Here is a 20082-nt window from a genome sequence, read left to right as displayed (position 1 = left end):
GTATATGAGAGAGGGGGGTGTGAGCTGGGAGCAGGGCAGTGAAATGGCGGGGGACAGGGCGACTTGGAGACGATTTGTTTGTGGCCACCCCAAACGGGATTGAGGCGTCTGGCAATAGACAGATAGATAGATGAACCTAAGGAGACGCAGCCATCCCAGAGGATAAACTGCATTTGAAATTTCACCATTTTAGAACACCAGGTTTGTTACACCTAAACACTGAATGAGTGATTTCAAAACTCAGTGTAACTGTGGGTAAATCGTAATGAAATAAAGGAAAGAAGTACGAAATTTCATTTAAATCGGTTTATTAGTAATGGAAATATTTAACATTTTCTGAGGCCTCAGAGTAGCGAACCACTCTGTACTATTTCAGCAAATCTATTGTCTTTTCGCCACCAGCTTCAGTTGATCTGCTTTTCATGATCATCTGTCTATCTATAGCCAGACGCCTTAATCCCGTAAGGTGTGGCCACAGACAAATCGCCTCCATGTCGCCCTGTCTCCTGCCACTTCGTTGCCCTCCCCCAGCTCACACCCTCGTCTCTCATATACCTCACTACTCTATCCCTCCATCTCATCCTCGGTCTTTCCCTCCTTCTCCCCCCTCCACCTCACTCACATACTCAGTCTCTTCACCCTCTCCATATGGCCAAAAAACCTCAGGTACTTCTTCCAACACTTTCCATCACATCCACATCCACACCACAATGCTCCTTCATTTCCTGATTTGTCAGTCTGCCTCTCCATGTAACTCCACATGCTCCTCTCAAATAATTCATTTCCATTGCACTCTCTCTTGACTTATGTCCTTCCAATAAGGTCCAAGTTTCTCTTCCATACGTTAGAGTGGGGATCACAATACTGTCATGCAGCAACTTCACTCCCATGCCCACTTCCCTATTTCATATCGGTGCTTTCCATGAACAAGCAACCATTCTTCCCTACTGTATACCCTTTCAAGCACTTTATTCTCCAAACTTCCATCCTTACTCATCACACTACCCAGGTACTTAAATGCGCTCACATACTTCATTTCCTCACCATCCATCCTCACTGCATTCAGTAACTTCAATTCTCTCGGAGACCGCAACTTTACTCTTCCATCCCTACATTCACCTTTAGATTCCCTTTCATACATACTCTTCCAAACTCATTCGCCAAGCCTTGCAGTTTCCCTTCGTCATCACTTAACAATATAGTATTAACTGCAAACATTTCATGATCATCATTATTGTTATCATCATCATCATCATCACTGTCATCATCATTATCACCATCACCATTATCATCCGGACCATTTTTCCTACCTAAAAGATGAGATCAAGTAGGTTCTAGGAACAAGAAAAAATGTGAGTGTGAAAGCTATCAACAACATACCAAGTGCAATATGCCACAATTATTCACACGCCATTTATGCTCCCAAAATCTTGGCCCTACAACACATACCTAATGATCTGCACACATATTTTTCTTTACAGTTGCATTTTACATACACCTGCCACGAGAGAATACATTAATCGACTGTCAAGTTTTAAATTGGTTACCGGACCTCATACATCAGCTTCTCATTACATACTTAATCCAATCAGCTTGATCCATTGTCAGATCACTAACCTTCTCAATTTCCATCTCACTTTCTTACACACTTATTAACCATAACCTTACACCTTCTTCTTGGCCTATCATGACTGCTCCAGCCTTCAGACTCTTTCATATTATGTATGTCTGTATGTTTCTGTCTATCTACCTATATCTATATCTGTATCTATATTTCTCTCTCTCTCCCTCTAGATAGATAGGTAGATAGATAGATAGATAGATAGTTATAAATAATATATTTCTTTATATATATACCAGTATCTATCTATCTAGCTATCTATCTATCTATCTATATATGTGTGTGTGTGTGTGTGTGTGTGTGTGTGTGTGTGTGTGTGTGTATTATACATTTAATCCTGTGTTGCCCCATGAGGAGCATAGAAGCCCAGGGTTAGGCAAGTTGGTCCTGACATTTAAGATGAGAGTGATTAGCCTCTCACATCCCTGAGTGGCATTACGTGAGCAATAAACCCCAACCATCCCTTGGATATAAGCCTACACTGGCTCAATCCGGTTAGAGCGCCATAATTACCCACTAAACCACCAAGCGTCATAGTTTGGTTATATGGTTACCACCCAGTGTGGTAAATGGTTTCCTGGTGCACATGAAACAGTTTGGTTTGTCATTCAATGTAGAGTCACCCATAGACAGAGGGAAGAGGAAAGAAAGAAGGAAAGAAAGACAGAAGAGGAAGGAAGGAAAGAAGGAAGGAAGAGAGGAAAGGGCAGTCACCCGAGAGCAGCACTACATCGAGTGAGTGGATGGTGAGCGCCCCCACTTAGCATTACACACACACACACACACACACACACACACACACATATATATATATATATATATATATATATATATATATATATATATATATATATATATATCATCATTATCATCATCCGGATCTCCTCTCCCACCCTGGAGCAGAGTGAGGAGTAGCAACGTCCAGACAGCCCAAGTTTGCCCACTCCAATGGGCCACGCTTCCATTCACTCATCATTCAAGCCCCCCGAATCCTGGCTCTATCTGATATGCCAAAAACATTCAACACATTCTGTAGCTTCACATAAACGTATCCGATAGAGTCAATCCAGACGCTGTCACGTTAAAAAGGGATCCCGAAGCCACCCTGTTCATCACTCACTAGGACTTCTGATATCTCTCTTTCTCTATAATAATTCTTCCATATACCTTCCTTACAACACTCAATAAACTTATGCCACTATAATTCTTGCACTCAACTTGGCTCGCATTTTTTTTTTTCTTACAGGGGTACAGTCACAACCTTTTTCCACTCTGCTGGTACAGTTTCATTAATCCATGTCTTCTTACGTATCTCCAACAAGCACTTCATTCTGCTCTCTCCACTACACTTAATCATCTCTGCATACACCTCAACCCTAGCTGCTTTCCCATTTTTCAGCCGCATCACAGCGTTCTTTCACCTGTGAGCGTGTCACGTTTCCTGGCACTGCATTCCTTCTCTGCACACCCCCAAAACCAATCACGTTTACAGCGGCTCTGCTTTCTCTAGTCCTCTTCATCAGACTTTCAAAATATTCTTTCCATCTAGTCCTTACTTCGTCCCCATAGGTTAATAATCTGCCGCTTACATCCTTCACACTTTCACATTTCTTTCCTCTTTCACTTCTACATTTCCGCACCTCATTCCAGAATAACTTCTTATTTTCAGAATAATTTGCATTCCTTTTTCTTTCTAGATCATCATTTACCTCCTTCTTTTTCCTTTTCAACAGTCTCTTTACGTGCTTCTTGATCTCAATATGTTAAATATTTCAACTGAACCCCGGTCCTGTAACCACTCCAGCCATTTCTTCCTCTTGTCCTCCACTACTCTCAACCTCCTCATCCCACAATGCTGTATCTTTCTTTTTTGTTGTTACTCTTGCCACGCCACACACCGCTTTAGGATTCCTAAGTATGCAATCTCTATATGCATTCCACTAGCTGTACGGATCCAACTCATACCACTTCACTGATTCAAACTCCTCCCCTAGTTTAGTCCTGTATTCATCTGTCATTTTTTTGATCCTCAGCTTCTCGACTTTCACTCTTTCCCCCTGACTTCTCCTTTCTCTTCTGGTTCACCTTACTCCTCTCAGATTGATCTTGTATACCACAATTATATGATCTTGACAGATCTCCACATCGTCCTCTCACGGTCCTCGTATCAGCAACCATTCCCAGTATCGACCTTTCGACAAGCACGTAATCAGGCTCCTTTCAGCACGATCCCCGTTCCCTCTATACCATGTATATTTAAGTGCATCTTTTGTGTTTGAAATACGAGTTAAAAATACACAACCTCCTTTCCAGACACATCCTTCAGTTGCTTCTCATTATCATTTTCTCCTGGTACTCCATTACAACCCACTGTCATCCTCAGGAGCAGTGCCTGCTCTTCCATTCATATCGCCCATTCCGATCATTTTATAGCTCCTGGGCATTTCTTCCAGCGCTTCACCCAGCTCATCCCAAAACCATTCTCTCTCTCACTCCTGTCATCACACGGTGCATATGCTACAGCCACAGCCACTTTCACCTCAAACTTGAACTTGACATACATACATCTCGAGCTGACACATTTGTAATCTCTCATTCCACTCTGCCACACTTAATTCATCAACAAAGTAACTCCATCCTTGCATCTTCCTCGTCCATTCATGTCCGACCTCACACATTTTACACCCTCCCACTCCTTCACTTCACACCCTTTCATCTTTGTTTCACACAATGCCATCACGGCATATCTCTCACTCTTGAACACATTCACCACTTCCACTCTCTTGCCCTCCTCATTAACATCTCTCACATTCTACATGGCCATGCGAATCCGCGCATTTGGTTGGGGCCCTGGGAAGATATTGGGCTCTCCGAAACTCTGAAACATTTGCCATGATAAGCGATTTTAGGTAGGGGAAATTTGAGGGACGCTTAACCCGGCCAAAAATCCCTGTTATATGGTTATTACCCAGCGTAGTTAATGGTTTCCTGAGTACAAGAAACCGTTTGGCTTGTCACTCAATGTAGAGACCAAAAGGCACCCCTACATTGAGCGGGTGGATGATGGGCACCCCCATCTACCACATAATATATATATATATATATATATATATATATATATATATATATATATATATATATATATATATATATATATATATATATCATCATCCGGACCTCCTTTCCCACCCTAGGGCAGGGTGAGGAGTAGCAATGTCGACAGCCCAAATTTGCCCACTCCATAAGGCCATACTTCCATTCACTCATCATTCAAGCCCCTGGAATCCTGGCTCTATCGGATACGCTAAAAAACATTCACCACATTCTGCAGCTTCACACAAACGTATCCGACAGAGTCAAACAGGACGCTGCCACGTTAAAAAGGGGTGCCAAATCCCTGATGCTGCACATCTCCTCACAACATTCATGCAGCCAGCTCGATCTCTTGTCAGTTCAGTTCCCTAGCCTCACCGACTCCCAGACCTCTCTTCCTCACACACTCATCCACCATATCTCTCCACCTTCTCCTTGGCCTACCTCGCCTCCTCCCTCTTTCAAATTCGCTCAATATATATATATATATATATATATATATATATATATATATATATATATATATATGTTATAAAATATTTCTTATCCTGACCGCTCTAAGCAATTCACATAGCCTACATTCAAGTCCCATTTTCACTGCTCTTACTCTGGACTTTCACTCAAGCCATATCAATGTCTCTCGCCCATTTCTTAATATATGCATTAAAACACCTTCATGTAATACTCTTGCAGTCTCCATTCACATACTCATATTTGTATCTAGGCTTTGATAATGCCAACCACCTTTCTTCCCTGAGCCACCCTACTCTTCACTTCCTTTGCACATTTACCTTTCTTTCCTCTTGCAGCACCAAGGTACTTAAACTGAGTCACCATTTCAATACCAGTACTCCATTCACCAGCATATTACACAGATTTATTGTAATGTACTGAACTGAGACTAACAAATTAATCAATGTCTTGAGGCGGGCAAGCCCCGTCCCTGAGTGGTCTGAGTGCATGACACAAACCGCGAAGAGCACTTCACTTGTTTACCAGGCTACACACGTTTTTGTATGCCTCATTACATTCTCTCAGCTCAGCAACAATTACTTCTCTCTTTTCAATATTAATCTTCAAATCATACTGCTCACATATTCGTAAGTCTGAACCAATTTTGTTCACTATGAATCAGTGTCATCTCTTCATAAAACACCTATGAGACTCCTCCCTTCTCCATTTATCACCATTTCTTTTCGGATTTCCACAACTCAGTGTTTAACATCCACATTAAGTGGATGTGATTGAAAGCACTGGGAGACACTCTTAAGATGGTTTGGCCATGTGGAAAGGATGGAGAATGAGAGATTGACTAGAAGGGTGTGAGTGAGAAGAGGGGAGGGGAAGGAAGAGATCGAGGATGAGGTGGAGGGATGGGGCCGGAGAGATGCAAGAGAGAGAGTGTGAGTTGGACAAATGGCAGCCTAATGGCAAAGGACTGGTAGACATGGAGGCAACCTGTTAATGGCCATCCCTTACATGATTCAGGCGTCTGGATGTAGACAGATTGAAGTTATAACCTCTCTCATATCCTCATTTATAAACACACTATACAGTACCTTGAGTAGCCATGGGCACATCACACATGCCTATCCCACGTAAACACAATGGACCACAGACTCATTTTGACATCCATGTAGGGTACTCTTGCACATAATTCAGTAAAAAAAAAAAAAAAAAAAAAATCCACAGCATATACATGCCATAGAAGTTTTCATAATCCTTCCTTGTTCACCTTATACACTTTTTTTCAGATGTATGCATACCATAAATACTTAATGCTCCTTCCCGCATACTTTTGCCCTGTGTTACTGCAAACACTGATCCACACATCCCCTACCACTTTTAAAGCTTCCCTGTTAATCGTGCACCAGACAATTTGATACCGGGTACATAGGTCAAATAAGTGAAAGGGAAACACAGGAACCCTTAAGTCCTTCATTTATCTGACAGTTTAGACTAGGATCCATTTCTGAAGACGAACTGCATAATCTGAAAAATTAGAAAAGTAAAGAATGTGAGCTGTCCTGTAATTCTCTCCTTACTTGTCACTGTTTACTTTATTATTATTCTTCCACAGTGTACCTTTCCTGTAACATTCAACAGGTTTATACTACGACACTTTTTGCACTATCTTTGATCATCTTTATAGGCTATACCTTTGTACAAAGGTATGACAAAAACATTCATCCACACCTCTGGTGCAACTCCAATCACGGAAGTTTTCTTGTATATGCCTACTAAACACTTCCATCCAGTCTCTCTATTACGTCCTACAATCTCTGCACATATGTTTGTGAGAAAATGATGTATAAGAGATGTAGTGGTATTAGGGGTAGACTGCGGGAGAATGCTATTTCATGTGTGTGGTGTGTCAGGGAAAGCTTGTGGAGATTGTCAGGCGTGAAAGGACTGATTTTGCTGGCGAGTGAATGTATGGAAGAGCTTTGTTATTTGGGAGACATGTTATGTGCTGGAGGTGTGGCCGGAGCTAGCTCTGTGGCTATAGTGAGGAGTGGTTGGAAGAAGTTCAGGGAGCTGTTGCCTCTCCTGACACTGAGAGGGAGTGTAATGCTGTATGGTAGTGAAACCTATGAAGTAAAGGAAGAGGATATTCGCAGGCTTATAAGTACAGAAAAGACACTGATTAGGTTGATGTGAAGTGCGTCCCTGAATATGGGGCCTGGGAGGACTAGGTTTACGATGGAAGAGTTAAGAGGGAGGGTGAGACTGGAGTGTATTGTTGTCGTGATGAGAAGAGATAGACTGGGTTCGGGCATGTGGAGAGGATGGGAGATGACAAATGGGTGGAGAAAGTGAGAAGTGTGAAAGTGGGGGGTAGGGTTGCGAAAGGCAGATCGAAAAAGACCTGGGACAAGGTCATAGAGTGTGATCTCAGGAATAAGGGACTGTCAGAGATTTTGCAGCATGAAGAACCACCAATACGTGACCAAGGCTGACGCATACAAGCATGTTGGAGTCTTTATAAACAAAACAAAACGAAACGATACCCACATACCTGAGTTGAAATATACTGTATTTTATATATGACCTGCACAACTGTGCTGCTTCGGTTCATAAACAGTCCTGTTCAAAAAATCAGTCTAAAAAGAGTATACAGTAGAAATTGTGTGTGCTAATGTAAGCGTGATCATTGGCATTCAATTTGTATCAGTCACGTGAACAATACATACGGTTCAGTCCTATTTTTTTTTTTAACCCATGAGTACGATGACAACATATACGGAAATTAATGACAAACACCAGGTAATGTATTTCCGCTGAGGGTGCTCATATCCAGTGAGAGAGAGACAGAAAAAAAAAAATCATTATTCTGGTAACCATCGTCGGTATTGAAGATGCAGACATTTTCATAAAATTTATGATACTGAGATTCAGGAAATCCTGTATAATTTTACATAGTGAGCAATACAAAAGTACAGAAAACACAAGTTATCATCTTCATCATTCGTCTTAATTTCTAACTAAGAGACGGAGTGGGGTGGGAAACCTAAACAAGGAAATAGAATGTACAAAAGTAAGGCTATTAAAATCATGTAGTTAGGCAATTCTTACATTATTTTAGCCTTCAGTATCCTTGATGCATCTCAACATAAGGCAAACAATCTGCACAACTATATTTCTTATCCTATTCAATCTACACAGGCCACTCACATTACTTAATTTTCCTATTTCCGTTGTTTTCACTCTTAACTTTTCACACTTACGCCTCACAATACTCACACATTAATGTCAGTACAAAACCACATTTTCATTCAATCCTCTTGCTGCCTCCATACTCAGTCTTCCATTTCATATCAAGGCCTTCGTAACACCAACTATCTTGCTTCCTTACTGTAAACATCATCCTGACCGTTATTCCTACCTAAAGGTGGGGTGAAGTACGTGACACATTTAAATAAAAAATGCACTTTATGTGGAAATTTGTTTACTGTAACTGAGAACAATTACAAACATTACGATAAATAGCGCAGTCAAGTGACGCTGTAGAGGTGTCACTTCTTAACTCTGAGAGCTTATTTTTTAAACTGTTAGGCAGCCACATTTCTTGCAATACAAAAATAACACATATCATACATATGAAAATATATATCACAGATGAGGAAATATATTATCAACATGCATGAAATTTATTACTGTATTATCATACTGTAATACCAAGTTCAAGAAAATCTTAAGTATACTATTTAGTCTAAAGAACAGCAAAGTCCTTCTCAAACCAGATGATACAAACTCAAAATCAGAGATTTTAGAAATCAGATTAATTCTACAAAAAAAAAAAAAAGGTTTTATAGCAAAATAGTCAATTATTGAAAAATTCAGTAGAACCAAAAATCTTCAAATAGACTAAGTACAGTATACAGAATACTGTTATTATGACGAGGTCAAAGATCAATAAAAAAATGAAGTAAATTCTGACAAATGATCATTTAGTTACTACTGTATAATAATATATGGAGAAAACTGTTTATATTAGATATAATTACAGTATACCTGTTTTAGGTTTTATCTCCTATCACCATATATGGTAAAGTAAATCTGTTTCAACTTTGCCAAGATCTCGTCCTTTTACTGTAACAAAATAGTTCATTCACTGCTGTCACTTCCTTGTATAATGTAGTTTATATTTTCAATGCTTGTTCAAAGGTAATTAATGCCTCCAAAGATACTAATATATATGTGTCTACTAATATGTTTTAAAAAACTGAAAACAATAAATAATTAAAATCAGGCAATTATAAATAATGAAGACTAGAATAACTGGGAGTAACAAATTAATCTACCCTTCAGTCTACCAGCAACTATTACTGTGTCATGAAACGGAATCATCTCCTACACAAAACTTCGCTGGAAGATATGGGTTGGCAGGTCAGGGAATAACTTGATCTCATAATGAATTAAATCACTGTCACTACACGTATTCTTGTGGTTAAGTATCTGAAAGTGTAATAAACTTTCCGATTCAATAAGCAGCTATCACTCGGAGGTGGAGACTAAGAAGACTGTGATGCACCAAGATTGTAATGAAAGGCAGCGACACAGGACGGAGGTAACAAGACTGGGACCTGAGAGTGGGCTGGCTAGGTCCCTCAGTGAGTTTATATCCCACTCAGTGACAAGGTTGTACTGTGCACAGAGAAAGGAATTTTATAAATTGCTATCCACATTACGGTATCTAAAAAGAAGGCATCCACACAAGTAACAGAATGCTTTCAAACTATCTAAACAATGCATGCAAAGAACCTAATGATTTCCTGCTTCCACTGAAATGTGTGGGTTTTTTGAAATCCCTACTCCTCATAAACCGCCAAAAACTGAAGTGGAGGAAAAATAGAAGGGCTGGGTAAATCACAAATGCATGATCAACTATGGCAATTAACCAACTTTCAGCTTTTACTTACAAAAGTTTATAAAATTACCATTACATTTACTAATGTTTATGTTATACTAAACATGATTCTTCCTCGGTAAATTTTTTTCTCAGTAACATACGTGGATTTCGGGTATTAAACATAAATAATTAAATCCATTTTAGTGTCATTCAATTATTTCAACACTCAAACTACACCTATCAGTCCTCCAGAGGTTTCAGTCACTATCATGGGAAGGAAACGCCTTTTTGAGATATCTTGTACAACTCTTATTAACATATTCAGAAATAATACCTGACAACACCTATCTACGAATGACATGTTTTCTTTCTTAGCACCACCTTGCTACTACACTGGAAAAGGCATATTAGCATTAAAACAAAAGCCTTATCACCAACTTTCCCTGACCTAGTCCCTTGCAATACGATGGCCCTGTGACATTACTCTGCAGCCTTCGGTTGCCATTTGCCCTTGACAGGGTTGTCTGGTGTGAAGACATCATAGGTGCCCTTCTCTCTAAAAGCCTGCTTGTAATGAGTAAGGCAGTACAGGTCCCCTCCACCAACGGAGAACCTCCCCACGCTGTAATGTAAGGAAAAAAAAATACAATACACTGATGTAAAGATCTATACAATAATCTGTTAATTTATCTACCGCCTTATGCCACGTACGATGAGGAGTGACCTTGATACATGACCTTCAATTAATTTTTCCTCATGTCAATCTTCTTCCACGACACACATCCTTTTCCCATAATATTCCTCAACTTCATCACCCCATTTTATTCTAAGTGTGCCTTTTTCTAACCACCAATTAATAAAGTCCCTGATACTCCATAATATGAGTGGTGGCCTTAATAACGGCATTTTCAGTATACTCTCCTCACCGTACAACATACCTGGTACCTCTCACCCCGACGAACTTCTAGCTCTTGTTCTTGGTCTACTTCCATTTCAAAACACCCCACTGCAGCATATCTCTAGAGACTGAAAATCTCATTCATGTTTTCCTGTAGATAAAAAAAAAAAAAAAAAAAAAAAAAAGACCCTGGGGATATGGCTTGTGAAGATAGGGATCTAAGAAATGGGCTGTTGTTGAGGTTGAACAACTTCATGAATTCCAATGAAAAACACAGTGAGGATAACCAGTTCTACGTGGGCATACTACCGGTCATTAAAATTTATGTTGTCATTCCACTTCCTGAAGTCTCCCATAAGTTTAATAAAACTGTCAGGAGATGGTAATAATATAAAGTACATCATCGGTGAGAAGGGTAAGGGGAGAGAGGGATATGGATCATAGGATTAAACAAGAACCAAGTAAAATAACTCCATTTCCTGAGCAGTAGTATTAAACACTGCTTGCAACTCAACTGCTAGGCAATGAAGACACATTCCTAAGCCACTACAGTGTGTGTGTGTGTGTGTGTGTGTGTAGCACTACTATTACCACCACTACTACTACTTCTTCTTCTACTACACTACTACTATACTACTACTACGGTACTACAACTACTACTGCTATAACTAATATATCCGCCGGCAGGCAACTTGTCTCCAAGTCCCGCCCCTCCTTACCCACCGACCGGGAAATGGGTGACGAGAGGCTGGGCCACAACTTCAGAAAGGGGGTGGGGTTTACAAATTGACTGACGGCGGGTGTACTACTACAATAACAGTAATAATAATAATATTAATAATAATAATAATAATAATAATGAAGTGTGCGAATGTAAAGTACTAACTTAAGGGGAGAGTTGCACTTGCAGCACCGGAAGCAGGTCTTGTGCATCACTCTGCCTGCCACCTCCATCTTCTCCATGGCGTACACTGTCCGGTTACACTGCGCGCATTTCTCGTTCGTCCCACCCTGAAATGGTACAAATCTCAATAATACCGATTTTGAGTGTTTTCATTAACCACCTCAGTCAGATGATGCCATTTTCCCTCTGCACTTGTTGCTACCGGACAGTTTATTGAGGGCTACTAGTTACTCCCTTGTAATGCATGGGCGCTTAAACAAAATTATTTCTACTACAATATGCTAGTGTGATGATGTTAACAGTGATTGTCTTATTAAGTTATATGTTTTCGAGTCTTGCGGAACTGTAAAAAACATATTTTAAAAATCCTGCAACTGTTCTCTCCTCCAGTCGGGATCGACATAGAGATCTTATATTCAGTTGCGATCACTTTTGTTACGTCAAATTTGGTCCAGTTAGGTCCGCAAGGCCCAATGAGGCCACTTCAGAATCATTCCTATCTATTCAGACCCTTTCAGGCCAGATAAGATCCAGCCTCGGCTTTGGGGATTATTTCAGCTATGTTCAGACCCAGTCAGATCAAACTAGGTCTGTTTCTGCTGATGTTAGGTTCATTAAGGAATCAGTTCGGGTCAGGTGATGTCCATTTAAGTAAGCATCTATGATTTAACCAGGATCAAAAACAACTCTTGTAATTCATTCAGTTTCCCAGATCTTTTCCTTTCAGTTCCAATTAAGTCTATTCAGACTGATTCTGGATAAACCTCAGTGGCGTAGGCACGTCTCAAAGAAGTGTGTGTGTGTGTGTGTGTGTGTGTGTGTAGGGGGAGGAGGGAAGGAGGGGAAGCCCTATTCTGAAGGGATCACTATTAAAGCTTATTAACTCAATTTCAGATCAGTTTCACAGCACTGTGCTGCCAAAAGTAATCTGAAATATCAAATGGAGGGCGCTACTCAAATGATAAACCTACGAAGAAATGTAATAAAAAAAAAATTATTGTGGACACGATTTTTTTTCTTCTCCAGGGGTGTGTGGGATGGACAATGAGCAGCGTGGTGGGTTTTGGGTCAGGGCAAAGAAAGTAAGGTGGCCTACACTGTGATCATTGCAAGTTGGCTGGGTGATATTGGTGAGGTATAGCTTTAATCACTGCTTTATCCAAAAAGAAAAGAGTATGAACACATGAATCATACACCTGTTATCTTGTAGCGCGGGTATTGGCAGTAGTAATGCAGAAATCTTACGTTAACTATTTTCTTTTATTTTTCTTTAATCTTAGCGAGGTAAAGTTTTTAAAGTTTAGGTATGCGATGACAATAATGGATAAATCTGTCGCTCTTCCTTGTTCTAGGGTTCGAAACGGCTCTAACCTAAACGATTTCTTTGGCTCTGTGGATTATGTAATTGCATGGAACTTGTATTACTGTTAGTACCTAAATAACGTGGTTATGAATGATCACGCCAACAAGACTATCTTAAATAGCAGTCAGCACAAAGCGCAGGCTAATGCCATTTCTGTTTTTCAGCCCCATGAAAGGGATCGTCCCTGCAAGCAAACCACAGATTTGGTGGATCTGAGCTAAGACACTGAATGATTCATTGAAATTAGGTGTCCACTTTGTAATGGTGTAAAAATTGCAAACTAAACAAGAAAAAATAAAAGTAATTACATTACCTAACAGAAAAACAGCATTCAGAGAACGCATACCTCCGTCAATGCCTATACCAGACAACTCAAATTACAACCAAAATTTAGTTAACTCTTCCTTTGCCATGACCCACATATCCATAAAATTTCATTGAAATCAATCAATAACTTTTTGAGATATCTTCTGGACAAACAAGCAAAAAACAGTCCTGAACCGGGACTTGAACCCAGATTACCACCAAATTTAATCAAGTCTTTCTTGACCCATGACCAACATATTCACAAAATTACACTGAAATCCATCAACCCACATATTCACAAAATTACCGTATACTGAAATCCATCAATAACTTTTCGAGATATCTTGTGGACAAGCAGAGGCGAAGACATAACCACCTCCGTTGGCGGAAGTAATAAAGTGAAGACTAAACAACTAGCCAAATAATTCACATTTTCACAATACAAAATTCTGGTGAAAAGACAATACAGTAACCAACATGGCATAGCATATTATATTAGACCGGTAGTTATACATGCCGTAATACAGTCATAATATCAAATTATTATTATTATTATTATTATAATTTTATTCGTATTCGCTACTGCACTGCTTCATTTACCATACGCGCGCTCACTTTTTCCCGCCAAGGAAGCCTTCTAACCTTCCACACTAAACATTCCTCGTACTCAGCCACCGTGAATAGATATGCACTTACCTTTGTTTACATATTACTGTTTAGAACATATACGCCGTCATCAACATTCGTTTTATATAAAGCTAGTTTTTAACATCCCATGCACTTTCAACTTCATGCAACGGAACTTCCACATTCATTTGTATTTACATGTATACGATACAATAGGTATCTAACAGAGAACATTTCTATCGTACAAAGTTGAAACATTCATTCATCCAAGACTGCTCCATATAGAATGCAGGGGTCCGGAGGCAGGCTACCCAGGAGGAGGTGCTACGAGGTCTCCCATGTCAACAACAATAAGGCTCTGTAAAACTGTCATTCTTTCGTTTGCCGCTACAAAAAAATAACCAACCATTTCCCTGCGAGGCAGTGATTGTCTTCGGCACTCACAACCCCATGTTTCCAGACTAAATATTACAGAAGTAAACGAGTGCTAGTGAAATATGATTTTTTTTTTTTCATTTTCTCCGTATATTACGTAATCTTTACAAACTAGGTCAAAAGTTCATACTCAGAGAGCCTTAACGACGATGAGACATACTGGCACGATCATCAAAATTTTCAAAACTTCCACAGCCGATATATATATATATATATATATAGATATATATATATATATATATATATATATATATATATATATATATATATGAACGATGGTGTCATTTGGGGTTTGACCTCAGTTCCTCCAACAGTTTTTCTTAACTGATGAAAATCGTCTGGTGTCAGCCTGAATAAAATATCCAAGTGGATTCACAGCAACAAAAGTTCTTCAGAAACAACGTCATTACGTGGAGGGAGTGATCCTCTCCCGATTCTGAATTAACTTCGTCAAAAGGCTTGCCAGATATCCGAGTGAAAATACAGATAAAACAACGCACAAACCAGACTCAACACAGCACTCTCCCTCCTTCAAAAAATTCGGCGAGGTATTATTTCACAACTAAATTTAACTTATCTGTCAACATCACATTGGCATTTCCGAGCATTATCAGCAATTAATACCCCGTACAGCAATGATTTTCTTTTTTCTTTCCCTTCAACACTATACTGGCATTTTCCCTAATACTGTATTAGCATCAGTAATACCCTGCGCTAATCCGAAGCCGGTGCGCGTGTGACCATTATGGAGGAAACTTAGAACAGCTCCCAGTATAGAGCACCGCTCGTGCCAACTCACAAGCATACCGGTACGTCAATGCTTAATGACTCCCAACCAGTAAACAAGCCTAAGCCATGATGCAACGTCTGTGTATATGCTGTGAGGGTCATAAGTAAGTCGTTAAAACAAAGCTAATTTCCTATTACCACTTTCTGAGTGCAGGAGAGGCCTGAGGCTAGGCTACCGTAGTCCAGAACTCCAAATCATTTAAGAGTACCGGTAAGAGCCTGACCTACTTCCATGACAGCATTTTTTATGGCAAAAATTAAAGTTGACAAGTACTGCAGTTAAACCATGATACAAGGGAAGGGAATAATTCCTCAGGGCTAGATCTTATTAGACCAGGGCGCTACCCCTCACGAGCCCGACGCTCTACCACCGAACCACATTGACCCACCATGATACAAATTAACGTGGCTTCATACCATGACATCCAAATGGTTACAATAACGCAACAGGTTACGTAAGACAATGTTTTATTAATACCGATGAGAACATTCGTAGAAATTTTACCAAGCTAAACAGTCCAGTCAATAAATAATAATTACGCTAATGGTTGTACCAATATATATACCACAAGGACGAAAAGTACACATAACTATTATTCTATGAACAGAAGTATTAATAATTACCACAAATGCCATAAATTTCTCGTTTATGAGGCATGTTTCCAAAGTTACAGAGTAGCTGTATATCACACACCATCGGTATAAAAAAAAAAAAAAAAAAAAAAAAAAACTTACACTGCCTTCTCTATTACCACGGTCACACTGAAGACACTCTCTGTTGAATAAAATAGTCTTGCGCTAGCTGGAATTAGATACTTGAGTTGTCCCCATCATGGGTTACGTGAACTATACTGGTTTTACTCTAACTTGTCCAGATTTTTGTCCTTCTGCAGCTTATAACAAGCAAGTCGGTGGCATAAGAAAGACAGAGCTGCTGCTCTACACTCTTTCCATAGCACTTCTCCGTGAATAGCATCAGATTCTTGTGCTAACCTATGAAAACTCAACATTCAGGATGGAGAGATCGCAGTTTTCGGCCAAGTTAAAGTAAAAACTGTATAGTACATTTAAGGTTACATTTACCTTCCGTAAACATTACAGGCCAGCAAAGTTATAATGTATAATCAAGATCCTCATAATTATCAGTTACTTCAATCCTTTCAGTTCGATGACGTATTTTTTATTATATTCCTGCCATCTTCAGACGATTGTACTCAGCCCACGATACACTTTTCCAACTGTGAGGGTTAAATATGGCCTGCATTAACTCACTCATTACTAAAGGTCTGTCCTAAATTCAATAAAATCGTCTGCCGGGGGAAAGAATACCGTACAATAGGTCACCGCATTAAAGGGGTAAACCTAAATAAAACCAATTAAACAATACTGCTACTGCTACTACTACTAATAATAAATAACATTAATAACAAGTAATAATAATAATAATAATAATAATAATAATAAATAACAATAATACATAACAACAACAACAACAATAAGAAGAATCAACGCATCTATCCACCACCCAATCATTTTTTGTCCCATCAGGCGTGTAGGAGCCCAAAATTAGGCTAATCAATCGTGACATTTAAGGCGAGAGATCAGCCTGGCTTGCCAAGGAGTGGCATTATGTGGGCAATAACTCCAACTATCCCACAAATACAAACCCTTGCAGGCTTAATCCGGTTGCAGCGTCTTAACCCACTAGATCACCGGGAGTCATTTGGTTATATGGTTGCCACCCAATGCAGTACATGGTTTTCTTGTTTACAGGAAATCATTTGGCTTGTCACTCAGTGCAGATTCACCGGAGGAGTACTAAATCTAGAGAATAGATGGTGGGCGCTCCTACCTAAATAATAATAATAATAATAATAATAATAATAATAATAATAATAATAATAACAATAATAATAATACTTACGAATCGGCTAGTCTTCGTTGTGTCGGCCATCTTGTTAGAGTCTCGTTTCTTCTTTTCTAAGTCTTGACTGTGGTCACTTCCGTTGGCGTTGGCGTTCTCGAAAAAGTCCTTGATTTCCAGAAGCTTCTTCGGATTATTACGGTTTCTGAAGTTAGTGAAGTATTTGGGTTGATCTTTTTTATAAACCGAAGGCCTAGCTTTGGTTCTCTCTCCGTTTACCGCTGTGTGATCTTGCGCGTGGCTTCGTTCTTTTGCTTCCTCGCCGTCGCTACTGTCGGAGTCTGAACTTTCCTTTGCAGCTACACCTTCTTCTTCTACCTCTTTTTCATGAAGTTCCTGTTCTACTGCTTTCTCACTTTCTACAACATTAACTTCATCTGACTCTTCGTCTTGTATGTGTTCTTCTTTCTCACTATGGTCTTGTTCCGAGTGTTCTTGCTTTATTTCCTCTTTCTCTTCAGCTGCTACCTCATCCTCTTGCCAGGACTCCTCTTGGTCACAGACGTCTTCGCGCTCTCTAACCTTCTCTTCAGTTACCTCTTTTCGCTCTTCTTTGGATTTTACTTCTTCGACGATTATGTTTATCTCACTACCAGCCTCGTCTTCGGAATCACTACGAACTTCTCTTTTCTCTGTCTCCTCGGAATCACAATGTTTTCCTTCTTTCTCACTCTCTTCTTCGGAGTCACTAGGATTGTCAAGATCTTTGAGGCCTACTTCTTTCTTTTTTTCTTGGTGAACAACTTCCTTAGACTCTTCCTCAACAGTTACTTCGTTCTCCTGCTCTTCCCCGCCTTCTTTCTTCTCTTCGTGTTCTAATTTTTCAGTTTCTTCTGTTATCTCTTTTGGATCTTCTTCCTCGCTATGATCTGATTCTTCTTCTTCGACAATTATTTCCTTCTTTTCTTCCTTCTCTTTTTCGTCTAACTCTTTTCTCTCTTCCTCTTCTGCTAGTCCTTTTTCTTCAACGGGTTCTTCTTCTTTCTCTTCTATTAGTTCTTTTTCCTCTTTTCGTTCTGTTTCCTTTTCCTCTACTAATTCTTCCTTTTCCTCTTTATGTTCTACTAGTTCTGCCTTTTCTTCTACGTGTTCTACTCTCCCTTTTTCGTCGTCACTATCTTCTCTCTCTTGTTCCTCCTCACTTTCGCTGCTTTCCTCTCCGTCGCTCTTTCCTCTTTTTTCAATGTGTTCTTCTTTCTTTTCGACCTCGTGTCTTTCCTCTTTTAATTCTTCAACCTGTTCTTCTTCTTTAACTTCAACACTCTCTTCTTCTTCCTTTATTTTCGCTAAATGTTCTTCCTCTTCCTTTGCACTCTCAGCCTCTTTCTCCTTCTCTTCTTCTTCCTCCGAACTATGGTCCTCTTCTTTTCTCGTCTCTTCCTCTGCGTTATTTACCAGTTCTTCCTTTAATTCCTCAACTGGTTCCTCCTTTAATTCCTCAACTAGTTCCTCCTTTAATTCCTCAACTAGTTCCTCCTTTAATTCCTCAATTAGCTCCTCCTTTAATTCCTCAACTAGTTCCTCCTTTAATTCCTCATTTCCTTTCTCTGCTAGCTCCTCCTTTAATTCCTCAACTAGTTCTTCCTTTAATTCCTCAACTAGATCTTCCTTTAATCCCTCTTTTTCTTTCGCTGCTAGTTCTTCCTTAAATTCCTCAACTAGTTCTTCCTTTACCTCTTCAGTAAGTTCCTTTTCCTTTACCTTTTCTACCTCCTTTATTTCCTGCTTCTCCACACACACAGTTTTATCTTCCTCCTCTCTTCTCTCTTCCTCCCCCTCCCGTTCGTCTTCCTCCTCTTTCTCTGACGACGAGGACGAAGACGACGACGACGAGCGACTGCGACGTAGGTGGAAGAGAGGGCTCCTTCTCTTTTCCAGCGACTCCTCTGCCTCGCTTCCTCCTGAGCCTCTCCCCCCTGCGACACCTGCCAAGCAAGTCAATTATTACTACCGGTACTACTACTACTACCACTACTACTACGCTACTACTATTATTATCATCACCATCCTTATTTTTCTCTCGCTCCATTAGTATCATCCCCCCCCCCCTTCCCTCTTTCCTGCCCGTGGACCTGCTTACTGTGGGCCATTCTGCCTAACACCGAACGATTGATATTCAGCTAGGGAAATCTGGGTGCGATTATTACGGCAATTTCTTACAGTCTATGTTATATACCTACGCTCTTGCATACACACACACTTACCCCCGATATATTATTTGTGTGATGTGATGTGATGTGATGGTGTGTGTGTGTGTGTGTGTGTGTGTGTGTGTGTGTGTGTGTGTGTGTGTGTGTGTGTGTGTGTGTGTGTGTGTGTGTGTGTGTGTGTGTGTGTGTGTGTGTGTGTGTGTGTGTGTGTGTGTTGTATCAATAAACAAATAGTGCTGCCAACTCGAACCTCCATCATTAAGCCAAAGGACATATAGGCTAGAGAATTGTTGTACATTTATAAAGGACGCTCCCTAGCAACTCTTCCTTACTTGCACCATTACCCCTTTCAGTTCGACGACGTTTACCGTATATTTAATTTTGTTACCTCTAGAGAGTCTAGACGATGTTACTCAACTTTCGATAGGCTTTGGATACTGAAAGCGTTGATGAAGGATCCATCTAACTCACTAACTTCAATAAATCTCTCCTGAGGTAAATCTAGAGATAGTAAGAATTTGTTAAAGGATACATCAAGGACGCCATCGTAGTGAAGGCATTAACTGTCTCATGTAAATTATGCAAACCATTAATAAAAGATACAAAGAAAATACAAAAG

The 20082-nt window shown here is 39.8% G+C and overlaps 1 protein-coding gene across 1 annotated transcript in view; it reads right to left on the bottom strand.

Annotated features, from left to right (window-relative positions):
* Nucleotides 1-8646: 8646 nt before the first annotated feature.
* Nucleotides 8647-20082, bottom strand: part of LOC145412442 (uncharacterized) — a 57608-nt gene continuing 46172 nt past the window's right edge. Inside the window, exons 3-5 of the mRNA XM_080282327.1 lie at nt 17314-19238; nt 11852-11976; nt 8647-10689 (exon numbers count right to left, since the gene is read on the bottom strand). Of these exons, the coding sequence (XP_080138453.1) occupies nt 10548-10689; nt 11852-11976; nt 17314-19238 (2192 nt within the window). The 3' untranslated portion in view covers nt 8647-10547. The remainder of the gene's footprint in view (nt 10690-11851; nt 11977-17313; nt 19239-20082) is intronic.

The sequence above is a fragment of the Coenobita brevimanus genome, chromosome 93, assembly GCF_032717465.1.
Source record: "Coenobita brevimanus isolate Jiangsu-jjx chromosome 93, ASM3271746v2, whole genome shotgun sequence".
NCBI classification, from domain to species: domain Eukaryota; kingdom Metazoa; phylum Arthropoda; class Malacostraca; order Decapoda; family Coenobitidae; genus Coenobita; species Coenobita brevimanus.
This window is presented reverse-complemented; position numbering and strand designations above follow the sequence as displayed.